General features: G+C 34.6%; 1 protein-coding gene across 10 annotated transcripts in view; it reads right to left on the bottom strand.

The window, feature by feature from the left end:
- Positions 1 to 12,674, bottom strand: part of SSBP2 (single stranded DNA binding protein 2) — a 299,130-nt gene that overhangs the window by 221,237 nt on the left and 65,219 nt on the right. For all 10 annotated transcript variants that reach the window (XM_033409061.2, XM_033409062.2, XM_033409059.2 and 7 more), the window contains exon 2: positions 2,846 to 2,918. In XM_033409061.2, the coding sequence (XP_033264952.1) occupies positions 2,846 to 2,918 (73 nt within the window). The remainder of the gene's footprint in view (positions 1 to 2,845; positions 2,919 to 12,674) is intronic.

The following is a 12,674-nucleotide window of genomic DNA, read 5'->3' as shown; positions in this document are numbered from 1 at the left end:
AGGGAGGACGATATAGCAAGCTATTGAAATTTAACCAATTGAAATTACAGTCAACCCTCTCTATCTGTAGGTTCCACATCCACAGATTCAACCAACCACGGAGAGAAAATACTTGGAAAAAAAATTCCAGGAAGTTGCAAAAAGCCAAACTTGAAATTGCTTCCTATGGGCAACTGTTTACTTATCATTTACATTGTACTTATATCTATTACACAGCATTTGCACTGTTAAGTATTAGAAGTAACCTAGAGACGATTTAAAATACATGGGAAGATAAGTGTAGGCAATGTGCAAACACTGCTATTTTACATAAGGGACCTGATCTCTGTGGATTCTGGCATCCACAGCAGTGGGGTAGGGGTGGGGAGGTCCTAGAACCAATACCCAGTGGATACGGAGGGATGACTGTATCTAGAACTCTAGGGTATACTCAGCAATGGCCTATTACAAATCTACCTCCAGACTTCTATTTTAAAATCAAGGTAATTTCGTATTTTATCTTCTATTATTTTTATTTTTAAATAACTATACAAATATATATACGTATATATTTCTTGTTTTAAAAAATCCTACAAGTAAGGATAAAATTCCCCTTTGATTCCTTTAACATCCCCACTCCCACCAACAACTAGTCTGGAATGTATATTCTTTCAGACCTTCACTATACTTCACATTCATAAGTATGTACCCACAAAAATATACATGATTGCCTTATGTTCAACGATTTCCATGTAACTATTCTGGGAATCACATACACCCGTCTCCAAAGTCCAGTAATATTGTGTCTTCCTGGTGACAATAGTTTAATTTCAGCTTAACTGATTCCTCTTGTGAAATTGAACCAGCTTAATAATTCAGAGATATCCTCAGTTTTGTATTCCAAATGCATCCGGAGAAAATAAAATCATGGTAAATACTTGTTTAAAAACGTGTAAATCTCTTCTGGAATTATAATTTTATTTTTACCAAGTAGCTCTAGAAAAGCTGTATATCCATTGTCCATTGAGTCAGAAGCATATCAGTACAGTATCTAGTTATCTGTTCAATCCACATAACTTATTTGAGCCCTAGTACCTGAACTTCCTTAAATAAGTTAGCAACTTTTTTCTTTTTTGATGAAGTGATTATTAGTGTTGCTTAGAAAAAATATTCTTGGGAACCCCTGAGGACTCAGAAAATTAAGCCAATCCAAAATGGTCCTTGATTTAAGGAAAGTGACCAGTAAATTCTTTTATCAAGTTTTCAAATGCATTAAAATAAAACTTGAAAATCTCCATAAGCAGATTTAGTTTCTTTTAAATATAAGTTGGCAGTGATTAAGAATATAATTATTAAAAGCATCCTCTTTGCAATCTCAGTCACTTTATAATATCAAACAGTGGATGTGACTCAGAAAGTTATAGACCAAAGTCTTCTAATTAATTATTTAATGAGATATGGATACGTTAAACTTCTGTTTTGATTTAAATAAACTTTGAAATCACATTTTTATTACATTGCATACATTACTTCTGTAGTAAAACAACTGACTTCTTAAGTTCTGAGCATACCTCTCAATTTTCTTACTTGCAAACAGGCCCTAACAGTTCACATATATTAATTAATTAGATAAAAGATTGGGGGTCTACATGTGTTTGTTTACTTGTGTGCTTGTTGGAGGATAGTGAATCTCAAGAAGGCTGTACCTCAGGCAGGGCACTTTGGTCAAGGGGTTGCCCGTCATATCCCTGATCTGGAAGGGGCAAACTAGTGAGATCACTAAAGACAATGTAATTTTGATCAGCACTGTCCCACAGAAACATAAACATATGCCACATATGAGAGCCACAGATGTAATTTAAAATTTTCTAGTAATTACATTAAAAAATAAAAAAGAAAAATAATGTTAGTAATTTTATTTTGTCTAATATATCCAAAATATTATCATTTCAATGTGATCAAAAATTTTAAATTATTGATACTTTATATTCTTTTGTTCACACCAAGTGTTCAAAATCCAGTGTGTACCTTCACACTTACAGCACTTCTCAACTGCATTAGTCATATTTCAAGTGCTCAAAAAGTCATATCTGGCCAGTGGCTATCATACTGGACAGCACAGATATAGAAGGGAAACCAGGGGCTTTGGAATTAACCTAAGGTTTGAATTCTAGTTCCATAACTTACTAAGCTATGTGACCATAAGCTAGTAATATAAACTCCCTGAGCCCTGTAGTTCTTATCAGTAAATCAGGAATAATACCATATGCCTTGCAAATTTCTTATAAGAACTATAGATAATATAATATTTATTATAATTATAGATAATATGCCTGGCATATATATAACTCAATAAAATCCTCCTCATCCTCATCATTACATAAATTAGAGAAGGAAAAAGTAACGTTGTATGAGAGCTCAAAGTTTAAAATATTGTGACGGAGAAAAATAGAAAGAGAAACAAGAACTTGAAGCAAGATTATCAAAATGTTTTCTAACGGAAGTTTCAGCCATCAATCCACTATTATCCACACAAAATAAAAACAAAAACCATATTTTCCAAAATTGTGAATAATGCCAAAATAAGATATTGCTAAAACTAGAGATATGATGGTGTTTAATGGTTCTATTTCTACAGGGAAAAAATGGCTATAAAGTTGAGTAGAAGGTTATTTGCATGGACATGGAATTTTGGGATACTAAAAATGCTTACAAACAATCTACAAAGAGTATATTATGCATTCTGATAACTGAGCATTCATTATATAATACATAATGATATTTTTTTCATATAATTGTTACAGTATATTTTTCATTCACTTACATAGGATATCAAAATACAATGCAGAAAATATACAAAACATACCTCTGATAAAAATGTCTGGGCCGATTTCTGAGCTCCTACATGGAGCAGATATTCATATACGTAGAGTGCTAACCTGTAAAATGAATAAAATATTTATTGAGAAGAGGTATATTTAAAATTCATTCTTTAAATAATGCACACACCTTTTCATTACAGAAATATTTTTCACAATAACAGTGACAGAAAATCAACTCTTCCAACATCTTTTCAATGGGAGTTTATACACATATGTTCAGAAAGAACTTTAATTAAAATAGGACGCAAAAGAATAAGACACATAATATCTTCTCTTGGCAAGAAACACCTAAATATGGATTTTTGTCTTGGATCATCTAACTTATCAAGCCCTCAATTCCCTTTGTTATACCTAATATGAATTACTAACTTAAAACCAAACATTAATAATTCCCATAACCTACTTGAAGGTCTAATTATTAGTAAAACAAATGAATTAAGTTATTGGACCTTTACAACAACACTATATCCTTCCAACTTTCTGGTGAATGTTAACATAAACTCCAGCTGTTTACATATCCGTATGCCAAAATGGGTGTTGAATGTCCAATTTTAATATATCTGTTCAGGCACTCTCTCCTTATTCTTTAGTTTAGATTGTTAAACCAATAATATTTTAGTTTAAAAGAAATTCAAATGAACAGCAAATCACAGCATTAAGTAAACTTTAAAGATACCAGATTATATTAAGTATTTGGGTGCTTATAGTTTAAAGGTTAACACAGAAGTAAATATAAATTTATCACTCAAATACAGAATATTAAGTATGCACTATACATTTATACTACTCTCATTATCTTGTGGATTCAGAATTTTAAGCTACACCATGTGGCTCAATTTTAGTTAAGCTGTTAACAAAATATTATTCATAAACCCAAATTAGTCTGAGGCAGTATTTTTAATAATATCTTGGACTGATGCCCAGATAGCTCACAACAGTTCAGTTTCTGCTACACTGTATTTACCAATATTGAGCCAGGTTTACAGTAAACAAAACAATGTAACAATAACCACAGTTCTGTAGAGCTACTCCATTTCTCTTGCCAAGTGAATTTATGATTATTAAAGACTGATGGCATTTGCAAAACTGAATATTTTCCTGAAAACATAACATGTATTTGTCATGAAAAGGGAAAGCCTGTATATAATCACTTGCTCTGTCCATTTAATTCTTTCTGCATTCCCAAACTGCCAAACTCTTAAGATGAGAATTATTCTGTAGTTACTAAGCACCATGAGCAGACATCTGTTAAAGTTACTCATAGATGAAAATATGTTGTTGACGGTGAGTATACGAATATAATTTAGAAACATCTCCCATTCTCTTCAAGTTGAATGCCACTTCCTGGATCAGTGCTTCTCAACTCTTTCTCTACTCTAACACACGTAGTATGTCACATCCCTGTGTGATGCTCCCTGAGGAAGGTTCATACCCCAAAGTATGTCATATGGGATATTGGAATTGAAATGTTCCTGTAGTTTCAAACAAACAAACCCAACTGGTGATTCTTATCACACATTCTTCACACACACATATCCCACATACTCTTGTCTCTCACTAACTACTTCCAAACCCATCACATGATTCCCGACCATGATGGCAGATTTCACCTTGAAAAAAAAAAAAAAATTTGTGAATTTCTCCTGGAGAGACTGAAGCCTCAAAATTGCCTGCCAGTGGCAGTGTGGCCCTACTGCGTACGGCCCTAGAGCCTCGGGTTATTCCTTGTGGGTTGTAAAATCTTGGACCTAGAGCCAAACCAGTGGTGCAGTCTGGACAAGAAAGCCAGGCCTAAGTCAAAGGCTCAGCAGTAAGGATGCTCCACCAAGCCTGGAGAAGTTGGAAGTGAGAGGCACTGAGTGAAGCAGAGGCACCGTGGTGGGTCTGGGGGTGGGGGTGCAATAACAGAACAGACCCCAGAACAGTCAAGGCCAGAGCACAACTGTTGCTGTGTCCTTGCAATAAACACCATTCCTTAAAGTTAAGCAAGCCACTTCCTTGTAATCTCTTCTTTGTAATGTTAAAGGAGATAATATATTTCTTCTATGTTTTCCCCCAATTAATTAGGTAGCAAAAAGTATATCTCTTTACAAGTAGAATTTAAAGCAACAATCTCCTCCCTCTCAATGGGTTCAGGACAGTGATTCTCAAAGACATATTGGCGGAGGCACAAAATCAATGGGGGGAAGGGGTTTCAAACCGCAGAACTAAAGATTTTGAAGCATCTTCCTAGGGGTGTGCTTGTCCTCCTACCCTTAGAATCTGAGCTGTAGCAGGACATCGTATTGTTATCAACAGGATGATAAAATGGGACAGGGCTGAGAAAATCTATCTATAACACCGCCTCATATATCCATGTTCTGTAACTCCCTTGAACAAAATGAACGCTTCCCAGGCAGTCAGGACCTACTCCAGAGAGAGTGGCAGGGAGCATCATATCGGTGAACAGTTAATCAACTCTACTGCCTTGATGACTCCAGAATACATCACTAGCAAATCTCCAACATTTTAACTACTACCTCTGTGCATAGGATTTTCCAAACCTATGTCTTTAGCCCTATCCTCTCTACCAAGCTCCAAACCTGCTTCTCCAAATTACTGTTTGAAATTTCTAGCAAGATAGCTCTCTCTTAACTTGACCATGTCCAGAGTTAAATTCACCTTCTCCCTCTATTTACAGTACCTGTGCTCACTTTCAATGAAACATAATTTCTGAGTCTCAGTTTCCTCATTTGTAAAATGGGCAGGATACTTTCCTTGTAGTATCGTTGAAAGGATCAGAGAGCACAGTAAATAGTAACAATGACTGCAACAGTTTCAGCTAATTCTGTTACACATTATATTACCAAGTCACATACTGGATTCCAACACCACAGCCTCTCTCACATTTGCCATTCCTTTCTAACCTCCCTCCTGCTCCTGAAGAACCAGTAGGAGCCACAATAGGAGTATTTGTTCAACCTTCAGATACAGATACTGTGTATTTCCCATTAGGTGCCTACAATAGAGGCATTAGGGCCACCAGAAATAAGAACCTCCAGAAGGTTCTGGGGGAAGAGCCCTGCAATAAATTATCTGTGTATGAATACAAATGATTGCAGGGGAGTGAGGACTGACACTTGTCCATCCGTGCAGATGAATCATAGCATGGTCCCTTACCTAGTGACAGGAGATCATCAAACATTTTATTTGGATTCAATTTCTACTGGACAGTGAAAATTTAAAAATAAATATCGAATATACAAATATTTAAAATGTGTACACTCTCATATTAACATTTTCATTTTCCTTTTTAGGATCTTTAAGAAATTTAACTACTTTTGATAAAGTACAGAGTGCCTATTTAATCTAGTGGCTTATAATGTGATCCAATTTCACAGAAAAAAATTAATATCATGCAGTAAGAGTTTGTTTGCAGAAAGTAGACACAGACTTTTTTTTTAAACATTGATTAATGAAAAAGCGTATCAGTGATTCATGGATCATATATGCCTTTAAATTATCTTCATTTCATTCTAAATTTCAAATAGATACCAACGAATGAGTTAACAAAATCATGACCAGGAATTCTAGAGAGGAATGCGAAGCCAGAATGCAAAATGTATCTGAAACAGCTCAAGACCTCCTGCACTCCCTGGTTACTGCAGGCTCTTAAGCTTTAAAAGTAAGAGCAAAGGTAGAGGTTAAAATGGGAAGAGAACTGAGAATAGCCAAAGCCTGAGCCCACCTGCCACTGCCCTCAACACAGTAATTCCATATCACCTACACATGTGATGCACACTCAACTCACTGTCCCTCAGTTACACACATATACACTCATGGGTGCCATCGAAGGCAGAACGGAAAAGTCAACCACCACTGATAAAACTTCACAATTCAAATTCTATCAATCTCCAATTCTGATAGGGTCAAATCTATCGATATTTCAACTAGACTTCATGGATTCAAAATCTCTAATAAATTTGGATGTTGACCAGTCTACAGTTTAACTTTTTAACCTATTTACAAAAGGAAAGGGGGAAATCCCACTCACTTTATTTTGCACATGATTCTAACAAAAGTGGATTTTTTTTGTTAATTATAAAATATATAATTAGAAGGGAATTAAAGATATATAAAAATGAAAAGAACACAGAAAGATGTTAAACCTGACTACCCCCCACCGAAAGACCCCAAATAAAATTAAAAAGCAATAATGAACTGAGAAAATAGGATATACGATCAATAGGACAACAAAAGGCTAATATGCTTAATATACAAACAGCTCATATAATATGTCCTGCCAGAATAAGACCTTAATTTTTAAATAATGAGCAAGGATGGACATTAAAGGTCAAATAAAAAGAATGGCTACCTATGGCCAGTAAATAATCCTAAGGAAAAATATTCAACCTCCCAGCCATAAACACTATTTTTAAATTTCACCAAAAAATTTACCAAAGACTCTAAAAACATTAAAGCATTCGGTGCCTAAAGGATAATATATGGACGTGTAAATGGTACAGCTTTTCAAGAAAATAACATGGTGAGGTGAAAAGGTAAGTGAATGAGTAAAAAACACAAGTGTAGAATAGCTTGTACAGTACGCTCCCATGTACATGACACATATATTCTTCCAGAGGTAATTCATATACATACAGGCACAGCAGCAACAAGCGTCACTCCCCAGGCTTCCCCCTCTGGTGGAAACATATGTATCCAAACAGTATCTTTTATTGAAGGGTTTTTTTTCCTAGGGAGTGGGAGCCTAGGATAAGAGGCAGACTTTTTCTTTTTTTTTTTTTTAAGAGGCAGACTTTTTTACTGCATAAACTTTCTTCTGTTTGATTATTTCCCCGTACTTCTTCTATTACCTATTTTAAAAGAAATAAACAAGTAAATAGGAAAAAATAATAAAACTTTATGACCTTTGACCCAGTAATTTCTATTCTAAAATACTATTTTAAAGAATTAATCAAAATCTAAACAATTTATAATGAAGCTCGTGGCAAAATTATAGCAGTGAAAAACTGGCAACCTAAATATCTGATAAAAGAGGAATAGTTTACATGCAAGTGATGGGAAAATATATTTTTGAAGATGTTTAATGAAGAAATGTTCATAGTTCATTGTTAAAAGTGTGAGCATATATACACAGAAATATACATACTGCATTGAGAAAAAGAGTAGAAGGAAATATGAGTTATAGCTACTGGCATAAATATTAATAATAGTAAGAAGCAACAGATGAAGTCCAACTAGTATGGATGTAGCAGAAAAACTAAATAAAGCATAAAACCAGTATGGTCTAATCAGAGTAAGAGCTAACATCCCCACGCCTCCTTCAGAAGGCCTGAGGACAACTCTTGTTAAAGCACTGTCCTCTAATTAACAATCATAATGGTAGCTTTGTGTCTCCAGTAAAAGATTAAATTTTGTGCCACTCATACTATACAAAAATCTAAGACATCTGGCTAGATAAAAATATTAAACACTTTTTCCCAGTTTGTTGTCTGACTTAATTTTGGTTAGGTTTTTTGGGGGTGGGGGAGAACAGGGAAGGGGGGACACATTCAGATACTTTTGATTAAACTTTAAAGATAGAAATAACTAATATGAAAGTAAAAATGCTAACTAAACCTTATAGATAAATGGGCAGAAGCAATAACAAACATCACAGATAATTTTAAAATGTGGAAAACATTAAACGTTATTGGGAATCAAACAAATATACATTAAAGCAACAATGGGATTTAAATTCTCACTTAAATACATAATATGTAAGAAAATGTATATTCAAATACTGCTCATGGCAATAAACTAGTATAGCTCTTTTCAAAACCAATTTGGCGGGCTTCCCTGGTGGTGCAGTGGTTGAGAGTCTGCCTGCCGATGCAGGAGACACGGGTTCGTGCCCCGATCTGGGAAGATCCCACATGCCGCGGAGCGGCTGGGCCCGTGAGCCATGGCCGCTGAGCCTGCGCATCCGGAGCCTGTGCTCCGCAACGGGAGAGGCCCCAACAGTGAGAGGCCCATGTACCGCAAAAAAAAAAAAAAAAAAAACAATTTGGCAATAAGTATACGTCAAAAGCTTCCTAAGAAAAGTTCACACACTTTGACCCAATAATTCCATTACTGGGAGTCTAGCCTAAAGAAATCATCTTAAATGTAGAAAAGCTTAATGCACAAAAATTTTTAACCAAAGAACATGTAGAACAATCAAAATAAAAATGGCTGGATTTATAGTAAAATATTTTGCATTAATTTCATGTTTGAAAATATAACTCAGAATTTAGATATATTCATTCAACAAGCACCTAAGAGACTTCCCTCTGCTTAATTCTTGAACTTTAAAATGTGAGAAAATGTCATAACTGTACCACCAAATAAAATTATTTCAAATTTACCTTGTGAAAATTACAAAATCTAACAAAGAAACAAATTTTTACCATTCACGTGAACAACATCTGTTACATGCTTGTCAAGAGGTATCATCTAACAGTACTAAGACAGTTAAGTATTTAACAGCACATCTACAACACATAATGTCATTTGGAGCCTAATTGCAGCAAATTCTCAACTACACTTGTAAATAAGGACTTCACAGTCTGGAAAAGGGGTAAAGAATTTACTTCACTCTATAATCTAGCTATCTAATTTGAGATTAAATCTCTTGCTCTGAAGGAAATGGTAGAAAATAAGGAACTATGGATAACATATAAAAAAGGTTTTAAAGACAGTATTGTTAATTTGCAAAAAAGTTCTCCAAGCTACACATAAATAAAAGGTGAATACTACCTATAGTTCAGAGCTAATTCCTAACTCTCTCTCTCTACATACACATATATGTACATACGTCAATATCTATGCATGTGTGTATAATACATCTATATAAAACAAATCATTATTTCACAAAAGTCAGTCAATAAAAATGACCTAATGTGTTTAATCTGAATTTATAGAACAGTTAAAATGGATATGACTGTTTAAATCATACAAAGAATTTTTTAAATCTTGTGAACAGGATTCATTAAAAGTTTTCTTTGTATTACACATGCTAGTTATAATAACACAATTTACTGTTCATAAAACTTTTCAGGAATGTGTGCCACTTGTGGATAACATGCCTCACAATATATTCCTATGAGGCAGAGTTATGAACTATGTATAAACATCATTAGGTAAGTACTCATACAATGAAAAGTCCAACTACCAATAAACAGCTATGTCTGTCAGCCTGGCCATGATATCCTATATCTACTTTTCACACATGTACCTATTAAATAACCTGTCTTTGGCATGCCATTCTTTTAATATTCCAAAAAGATACAGTGTTGAAACTGAAAAGCAAGAGAAAGTAACCATTTAATATGAGAAAACATACATCTATCCCAAACTTCAGTGATGAAAACTGATTTCACCATCTTCGTACATTTAGCAAGGAAAAAGAAAAAAAAAAAGATTCAAACATAAAGCCTTCAAATTAACAAATCCCCACCTGTAGTTTTAAAATTCTTTTGGTTGATTCACTATATGTGCAAAGGTAGAGGGAAGACACAGTAGGAGAATTAGCTTCAAAAAACAGCTGTTCCTAATTTCTCTTGAAATTAAACTACTATAACACATTTTGTCTTGTTTATCTCTGTATCTCCAGCACCTAAACTAGCGAGTACGCAATAAATATTTTTTAATGAAGGAATGACTCTCTTAAGCCAGGCATAAGGCACTTACAGAATCCTTTGGTTTCCTCTAGTCAAGGCATTCAAAGGGGAAGCGTAAGGAATCTCCTTAGGTACCTACTTTAGCATTGACCTCCTCGTAGTATCCTTAAGCTTCAGCCTCTCAATAAAATACTATCATTTAACAGCATGAATGTTACTAAAACAATTCCTTCACACTGATTCCTATCTCTATATACAAAAGGTAATTTTTTAAAGAAATAAATTAATCCATTTAGTTGTGGGTGGTAGATATGTTTTGTTATTTTTAATAAAACAAATCCTCAAAAGACAATAACCTCTCTCTCGCCTATATCCTTAAAGGAAATAAATCAAGGTTAGGAAATAAACAATAAAAAGATTGTAGAGGGCTAGAAGAGGGCTATTTTATAAAGAATGGTCTAGCTGTCACATTTAGCACTGGTGAGTAGTATGTGCTACAAAATGCTACATCCAAAATCCACTCTCCATCTTTTGTTCTTAAATCCCAACGTCATTAACTCGAGAAGCCGCAGACAGAGAGAATTTAGAACAGATTAAGTTCTCCTAACACACAGTAAAAAGTCATGTGGGATCTAGATTCCTACCCACTGCTATATTTAAAATGGATAACCAACAAGGACCTACTGTATAGCACAGGAAACTCTGCTCAATATTATGTAACAACCTAATCAGGAAAAGAATTTGAAAAAGAATAGACACATGTATTTGAATAACTGAGTCACTTTGTTGTACACCTAAAACTAACACAACATTGTTAATCTACTATACTCCAATATAAAATAAAAAGTTTAAAAAAAGTCGTGTTGGATTTAGAAAAAAGAACTTTCTTATTCCTGATCCATTGTATAGTCCCACTGTTGACTAATGACACATATCAGTATCCATATGTGTCTCCTAAGTGATAAAATGCCAAGAGTTAGCTGGATCACAGCTAGCTAACAAGTAGCAAGGAGCATTTGGCAGCCACCGAGAGACTGCTCATGGGATTGTAAGTAGTTTAGCAATGAAACTAGATCAGCCTGATCAAATTTTCAACAGAGCTTACAACCTGGTGCTAAGGAGGTGTGAAAAATTAGAAATCTGTTTCTAACATTGTCTTTTTAAAGTTCTTCATCATTAACAGTGAAGCTAAAAAACAGATTTAGCATGTCAAAAACTGTGTCTATGCAACCACCCAATAATATTAATATCCAGCCTTTGCTTCAAATTCACTTAGTCTATTTTTTATACTCTCAATGTCAGTTTTAGAGAATAGATACCTGATATACATAAAGATATTGAAGATACTAAACAGAATTAAATGTTCTGGTGCAGAGATAATTGCATCAGTTAAGACTGACAGGGAAAGGAGTGAAAGATTTAACAATTATTAAATAGATAGCTGGGCATAAAAAATATTACGTTGCCGATGTGTCATTGATGTCATAAATGACAGACAAGTAATACTTGGGAGTGTGGATTTGGAAATAAATGATTTGATGTGCTTAGAAATAAAAACACTTGCCTTGTGCAGACAGGCAAATTCATGATTAAAATGACTATCAATAGAGAAAATAAAAAGGTTAAGATATAAAAATAAGAATTAATTTAAAACTAATCAAGAGTTTATAGAAATATGGTTATTTGTAAAATTTAGTAAAACTTTCCATCCATTTTTAAAAATAATTGATCTTGCTATAATCTCCCATTTGATCTTTTTTCATAAATTTATTTATTTATATGTATTTAATTTTGGCTGCGTTGGGTCTTCATCGCTGCACACGGGCTTTCTCTAGTTGCGGTGAGCGGGGGCTACTCCTCATTGTGGTGCACGGGCTTCTCACTGTGGTGGCTTCTCTTGTTGCAGAGCACGGGCTCTAGGCACGCGGACTTAGTAGTTGTGGCGCACAGACTTAGTTGCTCCAGGGCATGTGGGATCTTCCCAGACCAGGGGTCGAACCCGTGTCCCCTGTATTGGCAGGCGTATTCTTAACCACTGCACCACCAGGGAAGTACTCCACCCACTCTTAGAGCTAAGCTATATACATTGGAAATACAGTACTGGGTATACTTGATAATAACACTTAGTCCATTTCAATCCAGCTTGAAGATTATACATTATAGCCACGCTCCC

Source organism: Orcinus orca, chromosome 3, assembly GCF_937001465.1.
Source record: "Orcinus orca chromosome 3, mOrcOrc1.1, whole genome shotgun sequence".
NCBI classification, from domain to species: Eukaryota; Metazoa; Chordata; class Mammalia; order Artiodactyla; family Delphinidae; genus Orcinus; species Orcinus orca.
This window is presented reverse-complemented; position numbering and strand designations above follow the sequence as displayed.